This window comes from Athene noctua, chromosome 2, assembly GCF_965140245.1.
Source record: "Athene noctua chromosome 2, bAthNoc1.hap1.1, whole genome shotgun sequence".
Classification (NCBI taxonomy): domain Eukaryota; kingdom Metazoa; phylum Chordata; class Aves; order Strigiformes; family Strigidae; genus Athene; species Athene noctua.
In genome coordinates, this window is record NC_134038.1 from 145,020,052 (window position 1) to 145,046,401 (window position 26,350).

Here is a 26,350-nt window from a genome sequence, read left to right on the forward strand (position 1 = left end):
GCTGGTTCAGAGGGCTGTATTCAGTGCTAATCGCACATCACATTTCTTGAGTGCTGAAGTGCTCCCAGTGGGCAGTTCTCATGATATAAATTCCAACAGTAAATCGGTGCTAACAAAGCTCAAGTACCTGTTCCGTTCAGTAGCTCCATCTTTAGGGGAGGGAGGGGAGGATGATCGCCAGTGCAACTTGCAGTAATGACAGTGTGTCAGTAGGTTGCTAATATGTACATAAAGAGGTGATTCCTTGGAGTGGTGGCTAAGGGTGCCCCAGAGAGTCCTTTTCAGTAAGTTTGCACAGTTAAGCTGGTGTCTTTCAAGAGGTAGAGCTTCTAGTCGAAATACAGCACTCTTCCAGTCTAATGCACAAGTGGTAGCTGGAGAGTACTGAATGCCCAAATATATAGACCTGCATAGGACAGGGACAAGCCATTAAAGTAGAGCAGGATGCCAGGAGTGTTCAGGATGGAATGGCTTTTACTTTAATTTAGTACTGATCTCGAGCAGCGCGGGGTTTTGTGTTCTGAGGAGAGAAATCTTTCCCTAGGGACCGGTGTGTCACTTTGCAGAGAACCTGTCTCCCTTTACTGCTTTCTTACACACCTTCCTTCCCCTGGAAGCATGCTTCTAGTCATAGCTTCGCTATTGTTGAACTATTTAGCACCAACATATTGTAAACATTATTTTCAGGTTAAACTAAAAATAAATATTTTAGGTTTGATAACAGAGCTAACTCGGTTCCTCTCCCCTGATTCCCCTGCTGTCAAGAACGTGTTCACCAGTACTGCAAAGAGCAGAGGAGAAAAAAAGCATGTCTCTGATCACTGTTGTTACATTGAGAGTTTCTGTTTTTGTAATTGTATTTCTATTTGTAACACTGTTAGTAACACCTAGCAATTACTTTGGTTTCATTCACATTAATCAAATACATATTGTCATGTATATATTGAATTTATTGGATTGCTTCATGATTATTATAATATGAAGAGAGCCTTTTTTTATTATTCTGTGTTACATTAGCCTTGTTAAAAGAACAGGGAAAGAAGAGCAAGGCTGTTTTTTATTGTATTAGGGATGTTAAAATCCATCCCCTTACAGAACAAGGGGAGAAGAGATTTCTGAAGTCATAGCACATCCATGGATAGAAAAAGCTGTGTCAGCACCTCCCTTTATGCAAAGGCGGTTTTCAGTTCTGGCATCTTACAGATAAAATACTACCATAGCAGCACAGAAAGAAAGGGGTAGCAATGGAGTCCTAAACCACTAATGGCTTTATAGGTTGAGCTGTACTTAGAAATACTCAGTGACATATGGCACGCTACAGAATACAAGTGTCGGAGAATCTCAGTAAAACTAATTTTCAGCAAACAGACGTTTGTGTTCTGCAACACCTTTAGTTTGTGCTGCTCTTGGTGAGCTGCTAGCAGGTTAGGGAGAATCTAGAATTAGATAAAGCTGATTTGAGAAAATGCTGTTTTAATCTGACACGGTGATTTTAATTCCCCTTACAAAAGCAGTTCCACAATACAGACAATATCAATGGGATGAGTTAATGTGGCCTCATTTTAGAAATCAGCGTAGAAAATTTTGACATTTAAGAGTATCGTCATGTATTTGGCTTCCTTCAATTATACCATGAGCCTTGGGTTTAGCAATAATACAGGAATATAGTTTAAAGAACACACAAGATTAATAAAATCAACATAAGTCCTTAATTTATTTAGTATGGTCTTTGATGTGGTATGGTTTTATTAAGGCTGATCTCAAAGAGCCTTTTCTGAAATACAGTAGGAAATTGTTCTGTTGTGTTGAGATTATGTAGCATACTTATAAGTAGTTCTGGGCAGCGCTGCTCTTATAAATGTCAGGAAAGAGAAGCTGAAAACCATACCCCACCTCTGGTTTCTCAGCTTTGCTAAGCAGTCTGGAACACTGGTAAGATCTGGAAGGTCTGGAAGACCAGGTAAGGTCTCTTGAGATTTTGGAAGCGTTCAATCTAATTTTAATCTCTATCTTTTCCCTCAGGTGGTGTATGTAGTGTAACACTGAAAACTTTCTTCCATATCATACTTGAAGGATGTAAGAGGTCACATTTATTTGAACTGTGGTAATATTCCTAAACACTTTGATTTTTTTTATCTCTTAGTGCTGGCCCCAAAGGTGATAACATCTACGAATGGAGATCAACCATTTTAGGACCTCCAGGTTCAGTCTATGAGGGAGGTGTTTTCTTCCTTGACATCACATTTACACCAGAATATCCTTTCAAGCCTCCAAAGGTAAGAGACTTGTAGCTGATATCTTAAGTCATGAACCGTCAACAGGCCATCGAGTAGCAAGCAGTGTTAATGGAATGCAGCCCATTTGAAAGCCACTCTCTTTAAGAACAAGCTTCAGCCATTACTTTGGTTTCTATTAGCTGATGTTAACAGCTTTTCCAATCATCTTTTCTTTTTCCCTGCTTCTGTTTATAAGAGGTCCTAAGCAATTAGTGCAAGCATCGGGACAGAACTGAGAAACTGAAAAGTAAATAAGCTTGGGGAGAGGAGAAAGCATACAAATACTTGTTTCTCGAACCACAGTTACAGTAAGCATAACAGTTACGTGTGTTTTGGCCACTAAAGTAGTATTTGATTTGTCAGTTTTAATGGGTACTTGTGTTGTTCACCTGCTTGTACAGTAATAAACTTTTTCTGTAGGTGCGTTTTGTTTGTGAAGCTCTAATATTCCAGTCTTGTGTTTCAATGCTACGAGGCAAATACCAGTACAAGTGAATGTTACCTTGTAGTTTACGTACTTGGCCAGGGGAGGAGTGTTGGGTTACAGGAAGAGGTGGTTGTGTATACGCTTTATGTTCGCCTTGTATCTGAAATAATTTATGTGCATGTTTAACTTGCTATTTAAAAGTCATTGCATTAATGAGATAAATATAAATACAAGTGACTGCCCCATCTTCAGACTTTGGTCTAGTTTGCAGTAGAAAGGACTTTTTGTAGTTCAGGCCATCAGTCCATCTCAGCAAGACAATGCTAATGGTCATACCAGACAAATTAATACAAGCTTCCCAAATTAAGGAACTGTTCTTGCTAGCATAACTGCAGGGTTTCTGGTAGTATCAACAGGACCTTAAGCTCTACCCCTTAGCTGGGGCTCCAGTTCACAAGCAGCGTGGTCTACAGGGGGACATATCTAATGATTTCCTGATGACACCTGTCCATCCCTCTTTGGAGGTTCTCTGACAGCACAGATCATTCTCTTGTGTCTTGTGTTAGAGTTTAATTCAGTTCAGAATAGTTTTTCATCACTTTGGTTTAATTAGTTTGCATTGGATAATTTATTGTCTAACTGACTATATGTAGTATCTTATGTCATGAGCCCAGTAAGTATTTAAAGAGGGAGCTCTTACCTTCCCATGTGTGCTTCACTACACCTTTGCTTTCTATGCTACAGGTCAGAAGTATTTACCATCCCAGGTTTATCCAGCCTAGTGCCTGACAAGACCATATTATAACTACCAGTGGTATTGAGACAGCCCTACTTCCCTGATGCAGAACCAATGATATAGTTTTGTTCCAGTTCAGCCCCGCTTTCTGCTCTACACTTCTGACAGGGATCTCTCTGCCTTTATCTTTCAATGTAAACCCTCATCCAGATGAAAAGAGGGGTGGGATTATGAAAAAAAAAAAAAAAAAAAAAAAAGCAGGGACCACTTAGTGAGTCCTTAAAAGACTAGTTTAGTGGAGATTCACTGTATGTAACAGAGGTGCAGTTAAATGGAGTCTTCCATGTAGCAGAGTCTAAGTTGGTTTACAAGCCACATGTGTATGGAAATAAAATACATTTAGCTTCAGTCACAGTGAGATGGAATGTAAGAGAAAGCATAGCAGTGCTCTAATAGAATGTACTTGTGCTCAGGTTTAAACGAAGAACCTTTCTTTTGCTGAGAACCAAACTCCTACAGCAGCTCTTGTGTTAACATCAACACTAGAGTTAATCAGTGATAATGTGGAAAATATAATTACTGTATTGCTCCTACTTTATTTCCATTAATTTGTTGATTTCAGATTGCCCAACTGCTTGCAGTGACTGATAAATACTGTTTGTGGGTCATCTGGAAGTTATAGGACTAATGTGATTACCATAGCCTTCCTTTATTTGTCTTTTAGGGCAAGAAATAAAGAAACCACTAGTTGAAAAAAAATCTAGTTTATCATTTTGATAAGTACTAGTGGAGTGGTTGAAGGTTATTTCAAAAGCCTTGACCTCTGAAAAGGTTAAGCTCTCTAGAGTGAAAGGACTTTCCCTTGAATCTTCCTCAGTAAGCCTTGCAAGACCAGTGGAAGAAAACCTCTACTGCCGCTCTGAGTCCTTGGTAGTTCTTAATGAGGACAGTCCCTGCCGCAGGCTGCGTCGTGGTGAAGTGCCTATAGTAGAACACATTTCGTAACTTGAAGATGAAATGTCATTAAAGGATTTACCTTCTTAAATAAAGTGAGTTGAAACTGGTCATCTTAGCAAGCCTCCAAGCCCTAGGCATATGCATGAGAGAAGGTGTTGAGGCACAGCCACTGCTGACAAATGCTGTGGTTGATGAGCATCCTAGAGATGTGTGATGAAGGATATACAGGTGCAGCCTTTGAGGACTGGGTCGAGATCCAGCTGAGGGTTTGATTCAGTATGTTGGAGCAAACTTTTGGGGGGAGGATGTTCCTACAGGAGAGACAGAGGACTGTGCTTGAAGTGATGTTAACAGATTCCTGGAAGGATATAAAGAGGGACTATACTACTGTACTTGAGGCTGGAAAAATTAAAGGTCTTAAAATTTGACTTGGAAATGCATTGCACACTGCAAGGAACTTCAGTGAGAGAAATCTGATACAGGGACAGATACCTCTCTCCTGTCCTAAATACGTAGAATGGAGTTCTTTTGCATTTATTGAGCATTCTATACAGCACTTTGAACATGTTAGTGTTAATCTGTTCTCTGCATTTATGTTTTCTCATTTTGTGTGGTATTTTGGTTTTGCCTTTGTTTCAGATAGCAATTGAGTCAGACACGTGCTGGGTGGGCCTGGATTCAGGAGAATCCAGTAAACAAGTATAATTAGAATTTAAGAGTTCAGTACTTAGTCCTCAAGATGATTGCTATTCTTTTGTACTATTGCAGTGGACGTTTTCCCAAGAGTTACATTATAGTTGGGTTAGATTTCATTTATTGAGGTGAAAACAGTAGCTTGTGTTGACCTGGTGTGTGCTTTGATCATTTGTGTTAATAACCTCTAACCACTTCCTTCCCCCTACTCCCATTTTGCTGCTTATAAAAATTAACCTCTGCTATCACTTCAGAGTGAGGTTGAGATTAGCTGCTTTTATGTCTTTTCAAAAGCTCTGTGTAGTTACTGCATTAATGTAATCTCAGGTGGGACATTTCCAAAGGATTGTTCAGTTACACTATATTTTTCTGCTATTCCACATGCTGTTCTCTTGACCCTGAATACATTGTACTACCTTGCAGGTAACTCAGTTTCTCTTGGTTTTAGTCTGAATGTGCTAGGTTTATGAGATTTTTAATAAAAAACACATTGTTTATTCCCTTTTTAAGGTGTAATGAACATTTACTTAAAATGCTTTTGTTTGTTTTTAAGTGGGCCTTCAATTCCTTTCCCTCTCCTAGCTTCATTTGGGTTCCCAGAACAACTGGCTTTTGTACCATCAGCAAAACTTGTAAATGACAAACAGCTGGACTACATGTGTCTAACACCATTCCAGTTCTGACTTGTTGCTAAAGTGAAAACAAATTTAGATTTTTCCCACAGTGCTTTGGTTAGGTAGATCTCCTCTAACTGGAGAAAACTGCTTTTGGTGACATGGATATAACCCTTAAGGATTATATCTTAAGGTTTCTTAAGGAAACAGGCTGTTCTGCATATACAGGAGAGTTTTCCCTCTCCCCCTCCCCCCCCCCGAATAATAATTTAAAAGTTACTTTTAAAGGCAAACAGGATTCATACTTTTTTAACAGTTATTAGTCAACTGGACTGAGAGACTGCCTACAGTGTATTTAGCTTTTGTGCTGAGAATCAGGATTAACAACTTTCCCTTTACAAATTAGAACTCTTCACCTCTCTGTTCATTTGGCCCTTATTGTATCAACTTGGAAATACTCCATGCTTCCCCTTCTGGAATTGTTTAATCTGTTAAAATTATTCACTTTCATTTAGAAGCCTCTTGGAAGGAGACCAAAGCTGCAGGTGAATAGAGAAATACTGAGCAAGCAGTGGGGTTAGGCTGATGGCTGCTTGGGAACCCAAGGCAGAGCCATTGCCAGCAACTGCAAATGCCACAAACTTCTGTTTTGCCCTAAATGGTCTGGGCTGGGGCAGGTACTGCAGAGCCAGATCTGCCTTCTGCTCAGACTGATATACGTGGACTTCCACATGAGTGTAGGGAATCGTTGCTGCTTTTCCTCTGAGGATTAGATGATCTGAGAAACAAAGGTGATTTTGGTTTCTTACCTGACATACCTCTAAAGTTCCCTAGGTAGAACGCAGCAGGGGTTCTAGGTTTTGGAGTTGCAGCTTGTTGCAGAAGGTGTGGAAGGGTGACACATCTGTCTCTTGCAGACGTTTCGCCATTCCCACCCATAATGTGCAAAAGTGTAGGAATTTGGGGGTTTTTGTGTTTGTTTTCTTACTGTTTTAGTCTAAAATCGAAGCAGTTTACAAGGAACAAAGCAGAAAGTCTCCTCAAGCATGCAGTGTGGGTGTCTCCTGTGTGACAAGTAACTGCTTTTGTGAGTCTGAAAATAGCCTGTGCGCTCTGTGCATCAGGAGTGTTCTTGGGGACGCTGCATGGATACAGAGTGTGGGGACACGCCAGGCACTGGGGTTCTGTAGCTGTGTCGCCCCACCTCGTGCCTGCTCCCCAAGCCTGTGAAATGGAGGGTCATGGGCAAAATCTTTTGCATCATAAAGACAGTAGAAAAAATGAGGGTTGGCTGGCAAGTTTTATGTGTGGGTTGGTCTCATCTCGAGAGAAAGCACTAGTGTGTTCTTGTCATACCAGATGCTTACTGAGTGTGTTTCGCAAATACCCCTCTGACCTATAAACAGACAATAAAACTTGTGGGTGTGGATAGCTGACAAATTCTGAGGATTTAGGGCATGAACCCTCCAACCTTTATTCACACAGATAATCCTAATCCATGCAAGTTCCACCAAATTTGTTGTCGCTGTTCATCCAGTGAGTCAGAGTAAGGCCTTTCTGCAGGTCACATTGTATTCTGAAAACAGCTCGTGGTGCTTTTGTTTCCCTTTCGGATAACTTCTGTGGCAAGCTGCCCGGCTCATTCACGTCTCCCAGATTGGAAAATAAAAAAATCAGAGCAACTCCCCCAGTTGCTGAGCTCTTAGAAGTGATGGGAGCCACGATTTCGAGTGCCCTGGCCTATCTGGGGGATTTTGTAAGTCCTTGGGACCTCAGCGGGAGAAAAATGCTGGTGTTGCCTTTGCTGCTGTGAGCTGAAAGACAAAACGTAATTAAAAAGATATTAAAAACCCCACAACCTGTGTTTCACAGTAGGCACCTGAAGTTGGAAAGTTGGCCGTTGTTTTGCAGGGAGGTGGTGAATGTGTTGTCGGTCATGAGCCGGTGCTGCAGCCACCGGGATTCACCGCAGGGCTCCCATAAGTCACCCACAGCCCTGCATTTCGGGTCCCTTTCCTTCGGATGGGAAATCTGCGCTGTCACCTGTCATGGCGTGTTCGATGCTCTCGGGTGTACCAGAAACCGCACTGCCAGCCACGTGCTCCCGAGACTTTTATTTTAAATCAGGCTGGGTTTTATTTGCCTCTGTCCTCAGAGGGGCGCTCGGGCCGTATCTTTTATTTCACCCTGGGAGTACCGGTGGGAAATGCCCGTTTAGTGCAAGGCGGCTGCGGTCGGCCGAGGTGGGGCCGCGGGGGACCCCCTGGGCGGCCCGGCCCCGGGGGGCGGCTGCGCTCCCGCCGGCGGCCGCGAGAGGGCGGCGGCGGCCCGGGGAGCCCGGCCCGGCCCCGGGGCGGGAGCTGGCCCGCAGGCCCCGCCGGCCCCGGGGCGGCCAGCCCGACTCGGCCCGGGCCGAGAGGCCGGCCTCCCCCGTGCCCTCTCCCCCGCCAGCCTGCAGGGGCTCTTTTCCTTTCCCGCCAGCTTTTGCTGCCTGTCGCTTTACCACGGGGCGTGTGGTACCCCAGCACACCAGCTAATACCCCTTTTCTTGCAGGTAACTTTTCGGACAAGAATCTACCACTGTAATATTAACAGCCAAGGCGTCATCTGCCTGGACATTTTAAAAGACAACTGGAGTCCAGCATTAACCATTTCTAAAGTTCTTCTCTCCATCTGCTCCCTCCTCACAGACTGCAACCCGGGTAAGTTCCCTGCATTACCACGCAGGCCGCCCACCACCTTGCACGCAAACACCCTCACAACACCCCCCTGCACCCAAATAACGTGGCCCTCATCTCATCTCATCTCGTTGGCTTTGACCAGCATGGCTCTGGCCTCCAGCACAGCACACTTCCCTCTCCAGGGCAGCTGGAGAGGAGATGGAGGTGGTGGAGGTGATACACCCTACCTGCCTGCTCTTCACCACTCCTCAGGCTGACCCGCGAGGAAAGCGGCCATCTTCCACCTGCACACGAAAACTCCTTCCCCTCCCAGACTAACTCTGGGTTTGGGTAAGGATTAAACACTCTTTGCTGGTCTGTAGGACTGCAGTAATTCAGTAACAGAGCTAGAAGAGCCACAAACACAGTTCTGAAAACGAGGGGATTAGCCTTTTACTTTCCTTCATCCACTTAAAACCAGTGACCAGCTATGCCACAAGTAGCCCTTGCTGCTTCTCTAACCCACCTGTTATCCACACCAGTTAAGAGGAATATGTCTTTGTTTCCAAAGTCAGTTTTGCAGGTTGTATTTCAGTATGTGTCTGAAGATGAAAGAAACACCAGATTTCACACTGTATTATGTATAATAAAAATAAACATTGGAAAAGTAAAACCTCTTCTTGAGATCTCATTTTCCTAGAAGGCAGATTGGTACTGATACAAGTACACTTAGCAAAGAGTATGTCCCGGGCTCTTTTAGAAGGGGTAAAATAAACCAGAAATGCGTGAATCAGTGTAAGTCCTCAGTAATGCAAAATATGACCATTGGATTGTTGTCTTTTAAACTCCTTAAAACTTTAATTGGCATTTTGCTCTTTATTAAGTAATACATTAGTACATCACCATAAATACACACAAATCAGTGAAGGTACAGACCATCACACCAGTATATTTAAATTGTTGCAATGTACCTTACCTGTGTGGTTCCCTTGCATTAAATTCACCCTTCAGCTTTATTTTTAAGATTTGGTAACTTGTCTGAAATAAGTGGTTTGTTTTCTTTTCAGCTGACCCCCTGGTTGGAAGTATTGCCACTCAGTATATGACTAACAGAGCAGAGCATGACAGAATGGCCAGACAATGGACCAAAAGATACGCTACATAAATCAGATTTTCGTCAAACTCTTACGTTATTCGTCTGTGATGGAAAGAGCTGCTTATGATTTTGAAGGGGTGGGGGGAGGGAGGGTGCTGGTAAAGAGTAGGGTATTTCTATAACAGATTTTATTCAGTCTTTTATTTCCTAAGATTTTGTTGTTGTAACTTAAGGTATCTTGCTACAGTAGACAGCTAGGATTGGGAATAGCATATTTTAAGACTGTAATTAGTTCAGCAATATTAGCTCACATATAGTCTTGAGAAGAATGTAAACTTCTTAGACTTCTTTGGTTTTCAGTTTGCTTGCAATATGTAAAAGATTAAAACAGCTTCATTTTGTACAGGTACATATGTGGACATTTATGTAAAAGTCCTTTCAAGACTCTACACACTGTTTTTGCTTTTTGTTTTGTTTTGGGGTTGGGGGGTTTATTTTGTTTTGGGTTGGGTTTTTTGGGTTTTTTTTGTTTTTTTTTTTTTTTGTAAAAAGATGTCGGGATTGTTTTCCCCTATGGAGGGCACATTGGTATTTAACAAATCCTTTTTAAAGACTGTCATCTCATGATCTGTGATACGGAGAGGTGGATATATGGCCTCATATATGAAATGAGAAGTAGTTAATGTATTATTTTATAAGCCAATCTATCTTTGTGAAAAGAATAAAGGATTTAATCGGGACTTACGGTAACCTGTAGTGAAATACCTTAAGCTGTTTAACTGTAAGGCGTGGAATAGGAGTCACTCAGTGGATTGGTTGTATGTTGTGGGCTACTCAAGTCTGCATTTGTTACTGTGCTAATAAAAAGATGTTTAAAAAAAAGAAGAAGAAAAGATTTCTCCTTCATGCCTTGCTTTGTCATTTTGCCAGAGCAGTGTCTCCCAGTGCGCTTTGAGGATTACCGTATGGATGAGGACCAGGCAGATCTGCAGGTGAGTGTGCTGACTGCTGCTATTTTGGGAAGACACTTCTAGACAAGCATACAACGAACGACAGCATAAGACTTTTTCAACTGTTTACTGTGTACGTGTTGCCAGGCAGGCACGGCCCATGAAGAGGTTAACCTGCCACAGGGTCTGTGCTAGTTACTTGTTAGCTCAAGTTTTCACAGCATTGGCTTTTCAGGACTGGCACATTATTTGAAAATACAACCGGAAAAGTGTAAGAGATCTGGAGGGGAAACAAGCAGGAAGTAAAAGGAAGAAGATAATATCTTCATGGTTTTCTGATGGAGTGGTCTGTTCCCACTTGGAAGAGGAGAAGGCATCATGTCCTGGTAAGCTAGCAGAAGACACCGTAAAGGAGACTTAATCTGTAGATCCTTTAACTACCTACAAAGATCATCTCCTAGAGACATGGTGTTTACATTGAGGTGTGTAGCAACAGGGCAGTTAGTTGTGGATATGGCATTTTTGACCACTCCCTTAAGGTAAAGGCCGGAAGTACAGATTCATTTTCACATGGCAAGTACTTCACCTTGCGACATTCTTCTGAGTGCTCTGTGGTCATCTGCGTGCTCAGATTTGTTTTGGTGCTTTAAAATAAATTTTGTGTATATTTTATTTATATACTTCTCTTCCTATCTGTATATATAGAGATCAAATCTTACTTGGGCCAAAGGAATTGTTAATTAGAGGTACCCTTCCTTTGCTGGCTGGTTGTGTGTAGTAGTACATTAACTTCACCTGAACTGCTTTCTTTTGACACGACGTATGTTTTGGTGTATGAGCTCCCTCAGCTGTTTGGCTCAGCCTTGGAAAATTATTGGTATATAGCTACATCACACCAGAAGCATCTCTGGTAATCGTTTCCTCCTCTCCTTTACTGAGTGAGGAGGTAAATGGCTTAATCTCAGTAGGTTTTTGTCGGCCCCTTGCTTGATGCTACCAGGGCATGCCAAATTAACTGTTGTAGCTGGCAGGGGGGAGGGAGCTGATTTGGGGTGACTGATCTGCACCGTGTTTATTCAGCACGATAGAAGTTTAAGAGGAACAGGGAATGATGGTTCAATTTACTAATTTATTTTTCTTTTTTATAATAACATTTCTCCATTATATTTTGAAGGGACTGTCTAGCTTTGTAGGAGGTAAGTGATCCCAGTGACCTAGGACAGGTTTTGAGTCAGTGGAATAGTAAGAACAAAATAGACATTCTGCCCTTTAGCTACTACGTTATACTGTGTGCTTTACTTATTAACCCTGTGTAAAACTGTGCTACAGTCAGTTTCATTTTTAGTCAATATCAGCCACTACGTGTAGATTAATTGCAGAGGAGACACTACGTTTTTCCATCACTTGTCAGTAAAATACTATGGTATCTAGAAAAGACTATTAATTTGAATGCTTAAAAAGCATCAGAATAAGCTTATGAAAGAAAACAGTGGGTAAAGGTTATTTATGTGAATACCCAAAATAATCTAATTTCTAATTAATTTAACCAAATCAAATAAGGTGTTTGCCTTTAGGTAACCTGTTTGGAAAAACGGCCTTAGTAATTCAGAAGATCCTTTTTCCTCTTGCCTTATTAAAATGTTGTCAAGTCCTGAGCGTTGAGGGGAGCAAGCTCATCTCTCACAGTGTGGCTCTGGCAGCCTACAGGTGACATCAGTCTTGGCAGTGGAATTCGCACCAAGTCTGCAGGGTGCAGAACTGGACGGGAACCAAGCATCTCCGTTCCTTCCGTCTCTACACATTTTGAGTTAATTCTGACTTGTCAACCTGCACTGCCTTAGCTCTAGGGTCAGCTTCAGTGACGATGTGCGGTTAGCAGAGGTCTTCGCTTATTTTGATTGATGCAAAGCTGAATCAAGTCTGTTCTAGAAGAAGGGTTCTGCAGAACTGAAGAGGAGGAACATCACCAATTCCTTGGTGAGAGGTTGCAGCAAGGAGGTGAACCGCTTCTGCTCTGAAGTCACTCCCACTTCCCAAGCACACAGGCAGATGTGGAGTCTTCTGGGGAGGGAGAAGCCTTGTGAACACGTGCCTTCAGTAGGAAATGAGTGAGGAGGGAGTGTTGTTCCGCAGCATCGCTGGGGACCATGACTCTTGCTAGCCAGGTCAGGGGAGGTCATGCTATAGTGCTTACTCAGCTGCAGTGTTGCAATGAAAACAATTGTATGTTTCTAGCAGGGCATTACAAGAGCTTGCTCATTCATAATTGCTCTCTTATCTTACTCCTTGGCCACGGTAATCCAAACTATATTGAGCAAAGCACATAAACAGTTTCGTCTGCCTTCATTATAAAGGTAGGAATACCTGCTTAATTTTTAGTGAATTGTACTGCTGCTCTGACGTTAATAATGCTGACGGACTTTATTTGTCAGTATTCAGGAAGAGCCATGCTATAAGCACACAGTTTAATTGTGATCATTAAGCACACTATTTAGCAGTTATGATATGACAGTGCAAATATTGCTTGTGGTTTTGCTGACTCACAGTGAAATTCTCAACATTTGTTCAAAACAACATTAATTTAGTGGAAAATGAGGGAACTGAGTACTTCACTCTCTCTCCCCACTCTTGTCCTCAAATATAAAGAAAAGCTAGTAGCAATTAGTGTAAGAGGTTGTTAGAGGCCAAGAGCTGGCCACTCTCTGGGAGCGGGTGCTCATTCTGCCCCTCTATATCCAATTTTGTTTAGTTTACTGACAGGCTGACCTAGGACAGCAGATTCCTACAGCATGGGTTTACCAGCGTGGAGTCAAACACAGCACGTACAGTTGTGCTCCTGCTGCTGGACAGTGTGTGGCATATTAAGACCAAGGCCATTTGTACTGGTATTTCTGGGTGTTTGCCATGGGGATGTTCCCAAAAGGCAGCATCCTATGCTCCCTAGCCCACTCTCTCCCCTCCAGCTTGGCTGAACGGCTGAGTAGGGACATTATGCAATGCACTATGCGGAGCCTGGGCAGTACCTCCTGCATACAAAACTAATCTGTGTAATTTCTCAGTAAAATTATCACCTGTGTGAATGTGACTGATTTGTACTGGACATGCTGGAACAAAACCAGGTACAGCTATGTTGTCCTTCAGGTCGCAGTTAAATTAATGAGTGCTCTGAGTGCTTTTCTGGTTTGTACAAATAAATTCCTGAGTGGAAAGCTGACATTTCATGTTGGGATAGATCTGTTCTAGTATTTCCCACAAGATTTGATTGGGTTTTTTGTTTTGTTGTGTGTTTTGTTTTGTTTTGTTTTTCCTTCCAGATGCTAGCAGAACTTCAGCGCTAAATCTGCTGGTAGTTGTTCCTCTTGCCCCAAACCCTTCTCCTGCAACACACTGACCTCAGCCTTCTGCAGCATCAGAATGTCCTGTGGCCTGGTTTAAGGTCCAGGTAAAATGACTGTTGCTATTTCAAACATATCCTCCCTCCGAATTGAATGCTTTATTGCAGCTAGTACTATTTGTGACTAGAGGCTATAGATCTGCAGGGAGATTTTTTAATACAGGCTTGTCGATTCGTCCCTCAACATGGCTGTATCCAGGTGTTCTCAAAGCCCCTACTAGAGAGGTGTCCCCCTGTCCTCTCCTCTATAACCCTTGTTGCAAGACAACAACTCTCTTAAGTGCGTTTTAAGGCTTTTCCCACCAGTGACTTTCAAGCTAAGTCCGTGAGAAGGGAGGATACCTCTTGGCCATAAGCTTGCTGATTTTATTGCTGAATGAGATTATTGCTTTAAGTGGAACTGTGAGAAGCAAATTGCACAGAAAGGACTTAGGCTGTGACTTGGTAGCAGCAGACAATGCTAAGGTAGCTTAGTTATCACAGTTATTCCCTTTGCTCTTCCTTCCAGGCAAGGGAAACGTTGATTTGTTCTGGGACTGGGAGAGTTTGCTGGCTAAGAAGGTGAAGGGCTCAAGCAGTGTTTTCCGATCTGTCACAGTCACTTCCCACAGTCTCACTTTCTCGGCCCTTGCCCATTGCTGGGCTGCTTCTGTTTCCACTTGCCTTTGGTCCAGGAGGTCAGTTTTGTTTCCCAAGACAATAACTGTTACCTACAAACAAAACAAAAGGGTGAGCTTTATCCAAAAAGCATTCACCATTCACAGTGCTTTTAAAGAGCAGGCAAGTAGCAACACAGTTCAAACCTGTTCTTTAATTTAGCACTGGCACAAGGTAAGCTGTGTGTAGTTTGGGAGATCAGGGTCTGGGATTTGATTTGGCCTCATCTACTTGTGGGCTGGGAGCTGCTTTGAATCATAGAATATGCAGGACTTTCCCCTTCTCCCTCCGACTGCTTAAAGGGAAATCACACCCAAGGGAGGCAGAGTTAAACAGCCCTATTCTCCGTCTACTTGGCAATTGAGCTGCCCTAGACAAATGATAAGAGCATGACATCCAAGTAGGTCAGAGCAGCGGATGCTTGGGAGATGAAAAAGCGCATGGCAACAGAGAAAGCCAGGACCCCACAACTGTGGGTTTTGCCCAGCTTGTTTTTTCCCAAGCCCCAGCCCACAATACAAACAAGGCCAACCCCGCCAGAAGGCTGCCAGAAAGCTGCTGGGCCCCGCTCCCAGGCTGGGTCCCCACGCACAGTGAGCCTCTAGAGGGACCTGTGGGGACAGCCCTCTGCCACTGACAGGGACGGGTGATCACCCCAGCACCATCCTCTCATAAGCACTTTCAAGAGCAGCTGGTTAGCTAACGAGAGGGGCACAGCAGTATCAAGCCAGACCCCGAATTGTAAGGATTCATCAAGTGACTTTGGTCTCACCGAGACAGTACAGTGTGGCTGAGTTCGGTGGCCTGCCCCGTGCTTCAGTTCTGGGAGATGCTGAAGGTAGTGCTGGCCTCTTAAAGGTACTGCTCCTGCTTATTTTAAGATAACCATTTTCTAAAAATGTTTTAGCAGCATCAGCTCTTAGGGGAAACGATGCCTGTGTTTATAGTTCAAGGTCCTTAGTCAAACTCTGGTCTCCTCTCTACACTCCTGGTTTGATCAAGTGATGAAGCCTTCTCTTGCTGATGATTTGGGGTATTTGCTGTGTCCACACCTGCTTGCTCTTTCCTGTTCATTGGGCTAACTCCAGGATGTCTTCTGTTTCTTTCCAGCTAGAGATGTTTGTCCTGTTCCTGTGAGATCTGAGACTTCCTTTCTTCTCTATAGCAGCCCAGGGTGTTTGGAAAAATGTTTTTTCCCTCTGCAAAGGCTTTGAAAGAAGCCCTAATGTTCATATGCATTTACCACATCCTTCAACTGACTTTTACCTATGGTTAAGCTCTGTCAGTACAAGAGAACACAACCTTTATTTAGTACAAAATTTGGCCAGACTTTAAGGTGCGTGCTGGAGAGCCCCCATAGCCAGCAGAGGCATCAGTGCTTTCTGTCATCTGCCACACAACAGGGGACTCTGCCACTCAACAAGGTGAAGTTCTGCCAGCTCAAAAGGACCACGTGTGGAGATACATCCCTAATTCAGCTAAGGATGCATTCTAGCGAGCCCATAAGTCCACTGACACTATCTTAAGGTAGGACTCCTGATCTCACCTTCTGTACTTCAAAGCCTGTTTTATATGGACTAGAAATCACAGGAAGAAAACTAATTTATTGTGGGCACCATTCTTTCAATTATGTTATCCTCAGTCAAGATCACAACTTTAAGCTCTCCCAGAGGATAAGCACATTGGCTGTTTTCTAAAATACCTGCATGCAACAAGAGAGAAGAGTCTCAACAGGTAACACAGAAGAGAGGGATGCAGATCCTGCTGGGGCTGCGACTCTCTCTCTGCATTACGACACGCTGTAAAGTAACAAATCAGGGCCCTCGCAAAACAGAGCGCCTGGGAAAAGTTTCCTGTTTGTCTACCTTTCCTTGCCCTGCAGGGGAGTTATGATTGTCTCCCGTATCCCTGATATACGTGACAGTCTGCAGCTCACACCAGCCCTACCAGCTAACATACCTCTCCTGTGACTGCACGTTTGGCTGCTGTCAAACTTGGAGCCTGCCGTCCTCTACCACCCTGTGTGCTGTCAGTACTAAACAAGTTACATTTTTGGAAAGTCTCTCCCTACCATTACCCAATTAATTCTTCATGCACTTCTTTTTTTTTTTTTTTTTTTTTTTTTTTTTTAACAGCATAAAACAGACATTTGGAAAGCTGTAGGCTAAAGACATTTCACGGGGAAAACTACTTGAGAATATAAAGATACTGTAGGAAAAGCCATAATGCTAATGCCGCATGCAAGTTATATTTGTTTAGCTAAGCTGGAACACTGTCAGCTGAAAACACTAGCTGCTTTCTAAGGGAAAATAGAGCAGTCATTTCACACAATTGAATTGATTCAATATGGTTGTTAAAATACATTAAAGCTGCTTTGCCAATTGACTAATGTCTGGGAGACCCATTGTCAATTACACTAGTTTGTAAGCCATCAAGTACATGAATACAAAACAAACAAAGATAATGCCCTTTGTTATATTATTCTATGCACTTGACTTCCTGTGTACAATATCTAAAAAAACATGTGAACTGCACTACTGTACACCATATGTTTTATTAGTCGTAAGTGTCCTGGCTGGTGCGTTCAGCTAACTGAATTTTAGCTGTAGTAGAGGAAGAAAGGAGGCACACAAAACCCTACGTTCTTTTGCATGACCTGCATGGCATGTGAATTAGGCTTCCCTAGCACGTGAAAGCTTCCTTTTGATGGATTGCCCAAGGCTCTGGGTACGTTTGTTTTCCTTTGTATGTAAGTTTTATGGAAACAAAATCTATGCTTTGCAACCTTAACTTCCTATCACTGACACAGCAATAAGACAAGCAGTTAAGGAATCGTGCATTTACCTCCTTTTTGTCTCTAAAGACATCGATCTCCTTTTTGAGCAGTTCGACTCTTTGGAAAGCTTCGAGGCTGGTCACGGCATACACGAGAACAAAGCCATCAGCGACCGAGAAATAGTGTTTTGGCAATTCTACCCCCTCCTGCAGACCCCTGGTGTCATAAAGCCGCAACTGCTCCTTCACACCTCGGTCTGTCTCGACCGATGCCAAATACACATCTTCCATTGTGGCGCCCTCTTCTAAGCCTGTTTTAAAACAAGCAGGAAAGATCAACTGGTGTAAGTACAGCACTGCTGTAAGAATTATTTGCAGCACAGCAGAATTTTACCTTACAATAGCTTTCAGTGCATGTTTTCCAGCGTGACTTGACCTGGACTCAACCTTGCCTGGCATCCTTATGAAGGGCTGTATTCATAGATCACCACACTAGCTAGCTATTTACAATAGCAACACTGCATAAATACAACCGTCTAACATATGAGCATGATTATGCTTGTAAAATTAATCTATACAACATGCACACTCAGGATAGGATAATATATACAGCTTTTCCCCCTGGTTTCCCAAACTCCAACCACCCAGTGTACCAGTTCTGTGCCAAACATGCTGCAAACAGGCCTGCCCGAACATACCCTTTTGGAAGAACAGCCAAGGAACACCAGATAGTCAAGTACTAACATTTTGAGCCTACTTCTTTGCTTCATACTGAGCTGGATGATCTGGCAGAAGCAGGAGCCAAAGGAATATTTCTGGAAATGGATGTGTATTGGTGGTACAACTAACCAACAAGTGCAATCAAGCCAGAAAGGGAAGGGGATGTTTGCGTGCAAGCAAAGTTGCATGCTATATTTACTTAAACACATAGTGAGCTTTTTCCATCCCTTAGGGATTTAAAATTACTCAGATTTGCTAACAGGAGCAAGCTTATTTACTGTAAGGTACGAGCGTGCACAAGGTAATGAGCTTTCATATATATATCACCTGCTCCATGGTAACTATCTGCATACTGGCTCTCCTTCCTTCCTCTCCCCATGGTAAATGTGAGGTAATTCAAGGCAGCTTACTTTGAACTAATTAAAACAATCTTTTCAAAGACAAATCTGAAAACACACAGATCACCTTAGCTTTGTCTTCCCCCTGGATGCAGGTGCATAAGGTTACAGGTCCGAACAAACTATGTACAGTGTAGCTGGGCTACTTTCAGAGTCAGTTTTAAGTATTCACGTAAAACCTCTGCAATCCACGTTTCTGCCTCCACTGCACTCCTATATGCATGAATTGTTTGCTGTTGCAGGGCTACAATAATGAGTCCTGCATTATTCTCTTTGTCTGCCAAAAAGGGACCATATTACAGCATTGTTTAAGAAAACGCGAGGGATTATCTGGCCTGTGAAAATAAGGATTTTGCTATATTCAATGACACTATTCAAAATACTTCACATTGACAAACAAGCTAAAGCATTCCACCCACGCTGATGGTTTCCCATGATGTATGCAGCATTCCTGCACAGGAAAGTGGCACAGGCTGTTCTTTTTGCCCCTCTCCGTGCAGTCTTCACAGATCAAACTCTTATTAGGTTTGCAACAAATTAATTTATCTCGCCTCCAAATATAGCCATGCTAACGTGCAGGAGCAAGACTAAGAGCAGAAGGACAAAACAAAGGTGAAGGAAAAGAGGAAGCATGAACGTATTCTGTGTGGTTGGAGAATGTGTTACAAGGGCATTTTTAAAGACTGAAGTAGGTAACAGAGCCCTTTCTGGATATAGCACTGTATTTTTTCTTGCTCTGCCTCATTACGTTTTACAGACAGGTCAAGGGAATATCTAGCATCAGTAAATACTACTTTGGCAAGAAAGAATGAACCATAAGTACCTAAGTTTTTCTTTTTAGAAAGCAATAAATAATGTTGTACAGGTTTTTGCCATCTAAATGCTGCACTGTAATTCAACAGTCTCTAATATATCCACATTCTCTTGTGACAGTCTCTTCCTAATAGCATTAAAAGTAGCAGTGAAAATTACGTCTTTCAACATCCTACTTGAAAATGAAGAGGAAAAATTAAGACCTGGGACTTAAGTCAGCAGAACAGAGTAAGAAATTTTGATGTGAAACGGGGGGGTGGGGGGGTGTGTGCACTTTGGAGGGACCTGGAATTTATACATCGGTATCGGATTCCAGAGGTGAAATTTCACCTACGTACATTGGGGGAGGGAGTATATGCAAGTAGATTCCTAAACAAACAGACAATTTTTAGACATACCTGTGTCACTTTATCCTAGACCCTTCTTCTAAAGCCCAGACCGTATGCTAGCCACATCTTGCTGACAACAATATTTATGCTGCTTGTTAGTACCACCCCATTCAAATACCTTCCTGGACTCCATTCAAACACGGGCCGGGCAAGTTGTTGTATGAGCAGCAAAGCTAGTCAGGAAAGCCCAGTGTCCTGGGAAGGTGTCTTGCCCCATCCCAGCCTCCCTGTCACAAGGACCCTGGTTCTCCTTTCCTTCCCTGGCATCCCCAGCCATCCTCTTGTCTTCGCTACCATGGTGGGCCAGGGCAGCTTGTGCTGGGGAGTGACTGCCCTGCAGACTGCTGCTGGCTTGAGTAGGTTTTCCCTGGAGAGGAGAGCATTATCACGGGCCTTTTCTCTCTTTCCTGCTAGTAGTTTTTTTTAAATTTACAGAAAAATATTTTGAGATATCTACTGCTGTGACACAGATGAATGGGCAGATGGAACCAGCTTTCAGGTTCAGAAGCCACAGGGGGAAAGGGGAACTAACAAGACAGTGAACAATCTCATGGTTTCTTTGGAAACTAAAAATGAAAAAAAAAAGTTAGGGAGGGAAAGGAGGAATAGACAGAAGATTGATGCTTTTCTCTAGCACCTACTTAGCTGGTGGAAGTCTTGGGAAAGGCAGAAAGGTCTTTGTCTATGTTACCGACTGCAGCCACAGAGGAACTGCAAGGGGAAGCCTCAGTCATAAATTGGGTGGTGTTTCAACCCCTGGTGGTTTCCCAATGAGGAAAAGAAAAGGCTTGATATACTAATGAATACTGCACACTCAGACTAGGCAAGGCAGAGATACTGCAAATAACAAAATATAGCAAAATTTCAAGATGGACAGAATTTCAGAAGATCCAAAGTGACTCTTAACCATAAATGCAGTGCAAATTTTGTGTCCTCTTGAGTACTTTTGAAGATCTATGTAATCTCTCCTTGCCTCTTTCCAGCAGGAATTCAGCAAAGAGCTCCTAAAGCCTGCTATTCCTTGTGTTTGTAAACTGCGGGCTTTACTTACTTAGATCTCAAATGAGAGCATATCAGAGGATCCCTGACTTGGAGAAGAGCTGGACAGGCCTCAACATGAGCTGGTCTGTTTAGATTTAGATGCTAGTTAAGTACTGGACCCACCAACCAGTAGGCACAGTTGTGACCATCACTTCCATGCATTCAGCTCCACTTTCACCTATCTAAAATGGAAAGCTGACTGCAGCTCTATCAGGAGGCAGTTTTGATTTAAGAAACCAAGACGTAAGAATGCATAAATTGGTTAATTAACCTTCCACATGTGTGAGAGCCAAAACCCCAAATCCCTTCAGCTGATACCAAGCAAGGCAAATTCCCTTGTTATGGGTTCTACCACGCTAATACGTGGTGTTTTCATTCCTAGCTAGTAAGATGATTTGAGGTAGCTGCTTAGGAGTAACCTGACCATACCAGCTATTGACACAGCCAGGAGGCAGAGATAAGGAAAATTGTGTTTTCTGCAGGAAGAGTTCTCCCTCCTTGGGCTGATAAGCTTTACCATAGGTTAAGGGGCCAGAGATATTTTAAAAGCAGAAGGAAGACTCCTTTCTGCACCATTACTGAACAGGGACACTGTTTAAGGAAAAATATCTATTCTCTTTACAGATGTGTCCCATGCCAAAGTTAAGCCAGCAACTCTCCTGTTGGCCCTCTCAAGAGAGTTCAGGCCAAGCAGTGCCAGGTACCACAGGTATTTATTGGGACAATACTCTGTTGCCAGTCAGGGACCTGTTTCATGACCAAGGAGAAGAGACTGACCCTTCTTTCTTCAGGTGTGCAAGAGAAGGTGAAGGATTTGGACAAACACAACATTGAACCCACAAAAAGAGAGATCATCCCAGGTACCAGGCAACCATACATGTATGTGCAAACCTTAGCAACTATTCGGCCTGACCTATGGCAATATAGTCCCTACACGATTCAGAGCTAAATCTGCACCCATTTCAAACATCTCCTTTCAGGTTTTGTCTGATTCCTTGTATCAGTTTAGCCGGAGAGACTGCCATACAATACATACGTTATTTTACATGGCTCTGACAGCATCTCTTATCTTTTTTGCCCTCTCCTTTCTCATCCAAGGGCCCAAGGCAAACAGCCCCTCTTGCAGTTGTAAAGCCTAGCACAAAGCCCAGTACCACACACTGTTGTTCACATGCTCCAGGGACACAAATACTCATTTTTGGGGGCTATTCTTCCCACACAAGTACTTTTCCTGCTTCGACCTCAAGCAATCTTAGTGCCTTTCCAAGAGTGCTAGCTGCTGACCATGTAAGCAACAGCAGCACATAGGGACTTCATCCATGGCAAGGCAGGGAGAGCTGAAGGTGCGCATTTGTCTAGGAAAAGAAACACAGTACAACTGGGTTTACAGCCCCATCACCAAGCACAAAGCCAGGAGCACTGGCTCAAAGCCAAGGGCTTTATACAGCAGCATGAAACCTCCAAGGACACTAATCACTTCCCTGATAGCAGCTGTGCCACCACTCCCTTTTACAGGAAAGTCAACAGGAGGCACGTGAGCAGTGACACAGACTCGTGGCCGATTTACAGCCAGGAGGAGACCCACATGTCCATGGCTGGGACACCTCGGAGGATGGCACCAGACCTTGTGCTCTGAGCCTATAACCTAGTTCAGGCATGCCTCTTGTCACTGGGAGGAGGATGTGGATGATGTCAGGAAAAGAGAGACTCCGTTTGTTGGCTAGGCAGTCCTCACCACGGCTCCCCAGCCCTCAGACCAGCCGCAGAGCTGCTCCTGACGTCAGTCAGGAAGCACAGGTTTTGAAACAGTTTGTGTCCATGTTGCCATGCCCAGTGAGCTGCCGTGCTGGTTGGCTCTGAACAGACGGGCTTTCAGCAAACACACTAGTCCTTTTTGCCTCCTGCCAAAAAGGCCGGCAGCCAGGATGTACATGTCAGGTTTCTGGAGCTTGCAAGCTTTAGGAAATGAGGACTGAGCTTCAGTAATCAGGTTTTAAGGGTGGAGGGGCCACCCCTGCAACAGTAGCACCAGCAATGGGTCTGTGCAGTTTAAAGCAGCTCAGCTAATGAGCAGTCAAAGACTCACCATTCCTCAAACTCTGTCCTTCCCCAGTGAGACCCTCACAGTGGTGTACTGCCTCTGCAGTTCGAGGCTTAAATCAATACAGATTGTAGCAGTAGCTAAAGATCTTGAAGGAACCATTTTCAGCAGCCCATACTTCAGGCACCCTTTGCCAGAACTGCCCGTGGGCTGAGGAAGAGGTAGGGAGGACTGATGACCACTTAGCGTGACTGTGAGAAACACTAACATATCAGTCCATCCCCCAAAATGTGCCTGATGACCCATGCAGGGGATATCAAAAGCGCTGGGCCGTGGCCGCTCATCCCTTGGACTGCAGAGGCTCCATATGAGCCCTCTCCATACTCTGATCTTGACTCTGCTATTTTCCCTCTTTCTCCGAACGTCTTGGGAATAAGATTTAACCAAAATAATGGGAATCGGGAGACTACGTTCTTCCTTCTCCCCTTGCACCCCTGCTCCGCTATCAGGTGCTCCCTCCCTCCCTGTTAACTCTGAAAAATGAGTAGAGTTGCAGGAAAGGAAAACTACCTTTTTTATGAGAGGTGGGGGGAAGGTCTGCATTGTGCAATGGTCAAGCTGGAGCAGAGCATTCAGGAATGACAGAGGGACACCCACAGCTAAACACCAGCCACGAGGCCTCCCTCTGGTTATATCAGGCAGTATCCATGACGTCGTATAATCGTGTACATGGCTAGCTCCATAAATAGCTCCTCCGATCAGCAACACCCTAATATCCTTCCTGCCTGGGTCGCTAATAGGAGCTCGGGGCAGGAAGTAATGCAAGGCAATATGATTTAAGTAACGTGGCCCTGCTCATGCTGCTCCGGTGTCTCTGACAATCACCCAGCCCACCTCTGAGGAGAGGCAGGTCAGTCACAAAGGGAAAAACCTTCAGCTTGCAGGTTTTGCAACCTTCACACTGAAAGGTACACGGGGCTACGTGCATAGGGCTCTGTAGGATGCTGGAAACAGATGTTGCTGCAACATTAGAGGAAATCCTCCTTTTAAACAAGGGTATTAGCACGCAGTTCTGCATCACGCTTTGCCAGCAAATTCCTCCCATCCACACATTTTAAACACATTTTAAAGGCGCAGTGCCTGCAAAGAACCATTCTAGAAATCCTCGTGTTTATGCAATAACCTGCCCCAACACTGAATTTACCAGCCCAAGGAAAAGATACAAATTGACGGGACATCTTCCATCAAAGCCCCGAGATTCACCCCTGGTGCCACCCCTTGTTTCTGGGTGAGGCAGGAATAATTTGTCAGCCTGCTGATCATTGCCCTTCCTCTCAAAGCCAAGTCATGTGGAAACAGAGGGAAACAAGCCGGCTTTGCCTTCATTCCCTTTCTTTTGTGCACAGCAGGTCTCAGACTTCCCATGCTCCTCTCTCAAGTCTTTTTTCCACAGAAGGATTTCTTTGAGAGCCGAGAAGCTTGGCCCTTGAAGTTCTGCACAGAATGTGGGACCTAAAGCTGAGCTGGTTTTCTTTCCAGCACTTTAAATATTAGTCAAAACCAAGCAAAATAAAGCTTTAAGAAAAGAACAAAAATGTAAACAGTCTCTCTGCTCATCATGTGACATCTATTTATTTTTCAGGCATCTACAGCATCTTTCAGGGAATGAGATATTTCTTATGTAAATAGGCAGCAAGCACATCACCTACTTTCTGTGTTTGTTTCTTTTTAAACATGAACGTATTTTATAACTGGGAACATCACAGAAAGGGTTCTTCTCCAAGCCTCTTTTAAAAATTGGTAAGGGACTACGAATTTCAAGAACTGCCCAGAGATGCAACAAAACCACATTAATTTCCTCCTTCACCACAGTGCAGTTTGTGGTCCTCGATTACTCTTTTTTTGAAGGCCACACAGAACAAGATGCTAGAAAAACAAAACAATCCCCCCCAAAAAAGCAAAAATATCTCACCAACAGTATGCTTTCCATAGAGAAGCTGCTCCAAAATCGCTGTCTTTCCCACCGAGGCCATTCCACAAACCACCACCTTGTAGCCCTTTCCCATCTTTCCCCAGAGGGCAGCGTCAGCTGGCGAGCCCTGGGCAGACACAGGAGGCTGTTAGCCTGGCGCGGTGGCAGAGCTCAGCACCAGACAGAAGCGAAGCCCACGACAAAAGGCGAGAGGCAAAACGCAAAGCAGCGGGTGACTCGGAGGCACAGCTCCCTCCCAGGCACTCATCAGCGACTGATATTTTTAGGACTTGAGTTTCCTCCCACACCATTTTTTAACGTTTTAGGCTGCTGCCATCGGTGCAGATGCTTGTCTGCAGCCTCGACACTTGTCCTGTTGGGTTTGGGGAGACTGAAGTGTATAAACCCTCTGGGGCAGGGGCTACGTTAGTTGGCGTGTAGGTACACTGAAAGACTTGTGTCACCAGGCTTTGTGGTTTTGCTGCGGGCCTGATTGCATCTGGTGGTATCAGGATGGCTTCTGGAAACACGACAAAACAGCGGTTCCTTCTCTTTTCTTTCACACACTGAAAATTTCTAGCTTTTACAGGCTAAGGGCTAGAAAATAGGAGCGTTAAAAGCAGAAGCACAGGAAAGCAAATGCAAAAGCAAGTGTTTTGGTCTGTGTTAAATCAGTCTGGATGCGTGGGGGTTGGTTTTAGCAGGAGGTCTCTGGGAGCCAGGGGCAGTTCCCTGCACCAGTGAGCCATGGCAGGGCGGCAGGCTGTAACTCTGGGTTTGCTGTTTGGAGCCGTTTGCCACAGAGCGAGCTGAGAAGTACCTTTTTAGGACCAGGAGGGGCTGGCAGTGTCCTAGTTTGATTCCAGTTTAACCGAGTAACGCTTCACAAGCCAGGGTGCTCTGCAAAGCATACACTGCAAAACAGAAAGGTCACCCGGCAGCCGCAGGGAGGCAGGGGGGGCACTTTCAGGCAGGGAAAGCCTAATTCCGGTTTTGATTCCCCAACAGGGCCCGACACCTCCAGCGCAGCACACCGGACACTGAGGGAGCCAAAGCGGGGCACAAAAAGTCCCTCAGCACCAGGCCCCTTCCCTGCTCCTGCAAACCCACCTTTGCGGGTGGTGGTGGGGAGGAGGTGCGCGGGGGGAGGCACGGGAATGCTCGGGCACTTGCGCAGCACCGGACACGGGAGGGCCGTGGGTCAAGCCAGGCCTTGGCCCCAGCGCCGGCCGATGGCGCTCACCGCGTCGGGGAGCACCCCCGGCCTGCAGCACCGCGGGCTCCCTGGCACTGACCCCCCCCCACCCCGCGGAAAAGGTGTTAGGGTTGTCTTTAGAGCTTTTTTTTCCCTTTAGGAATTATGATTGAATTGTATGGGGGGGGGGTTAAATTTTTGGGGGGGGGGGGTTTAAGGGTTCTTTCAGGATTTTAAGGACTTTTTCTATGCCAAAGCCGCCCCCCCCCCGCGCAAGTCCCTCGCTAGTTCGGGGCTCTTTTGGGGTGTTTCGGAGGAGGCCGCAGCTGGCGAAGCCCCGTCCCCGTGCCAGCCCCCCGCGCCGGGCCGCCCCGCCCGCAGCTCCGCGCCCCCCGCCCCCCGCGCACCTGGGCCGCGCTCCCCGCAGCGCGCCTCGGAGCCGCGCCGGCCCGGCGGCAGAGCCCCGCCCCCTGCCGCCCATTGGCGGGCGCGGGGGCCGGGCCGGGCCGGGCGGGGCGAAGGGCGGCCCGCCTCCCCAGGACTACG

At 44.7% G+C, this 26,350-nt stretch overlaps 2 protein-coding genes across 9 annotated transcripts in view; one reads left to right on the top strand and one right to left on the bottom strand.

Annotated features, from left to right (window-relative positions):
- Nucleotides 1–9,868, top strand: part of LOC141958054 (ubiquitin-conjugating enzyme E2 E1) — a 44,900-nt gene extending 35,032 nt beyond the window's left edge. For all 5 annotated transcript variants that reach the window (XM_074900517.1, XM_074900519.1, XM_074900518.1 and 2 more), the window contains 3 exons: nucleotides 2,144–2,276; nucleotides 8,258–8,405; nucleotides 9,431–9,868. In XM_074900517.1, the coding sequence (XP_074756618.1) occupies nucleotides 2,144–2,276; nucleotides 8,258–8,405; nucleotides 9,431–9,528 (379 nt within the window). In that variant the 3' untranslated portion in view covers nucleotides 9,529–9,868. The remainder of the gene's footprint in view (nucleotides 1–2,143; nucleotides 2,277–8,257; nucleotides 8,406–9,430) is intronic.
- Nucleotides 7,233–26,272, bottom strand: NKIRAS1 (NFKB inhibitor interacting Ras like 1). Of its 4 annotated transcripts, XM_074900524.1 has the most exons (6): nucleotides 26,212–26,272; nucleotides 25,430–25,523; nucleotides 24,610–24,736; nucleotides 17,305–17,546; nucleotides 15,513–15,668; nucleotides 14,402–14,513 (listed from the first exon to the last, which is right to left on the bottom strand). In XM_074900524.1, the coding sequence occupies exons 3-5, from the start codon at nucleotides 24,701–24,703 to the stop codon at nucleotides 15,531–15,533; spliced, it is 474 nt and encodes a 157-aa protein (XP_074756625.1). In that variant the 5' UTR covers nucleotides 24,704–24,736; nucleotides 25,430–25,523; nucleotides 26,212–26,272; the 3' UTR covers nucleotides 14,402–14,513; nucleotides 15,513–15,530. The 4 variants fall into 4 exon arrangements, with proteins under 4 accessions (XP_074756626.1, XP_074756623.1, XP_074756624.1 ...); XM_074900525.1 differs by lacking the exons at nucleotides 14,402–14,513; nucleotides 15,513–15,668 and adding an exon at nucleotides 7,233–7,517; XM_074900522.1 differs by lacking the exons at nucleotides 14,402–14,513; nucleotides 15,513–15,668 and adding an exon at nucleotides 10,016–12,607.
- Between the last annotated feature and the right edge of the window lie 78 nt (nucleotides 26,273–26,350).

Bases quoted from the DNA above. Each gene is read 5' to 3' on its own strand.
- NKIRAS1 (XM_074900522.1), bottom strand. From the start codon at position 24,703: ATGGGAAAGGGCTACAAGGTGGTGGTTTGTGGAATGGCCTCGGTGGGA. The intron at 17,547-24,609 runs GTGAGATATTTT...GTTTTAAAACAG, and splicing joins CTATGGAAAGCATACTGTTG to GCTTAGAAGAGGGCGCCACA. The intron at 12,608-17,304 runs GTAAATGCACGA...GCAACACTGCAG, and splicing joins TCTTTAGAGACAAAAAGGAG to CTGAGTAAGCACTATAGCAT.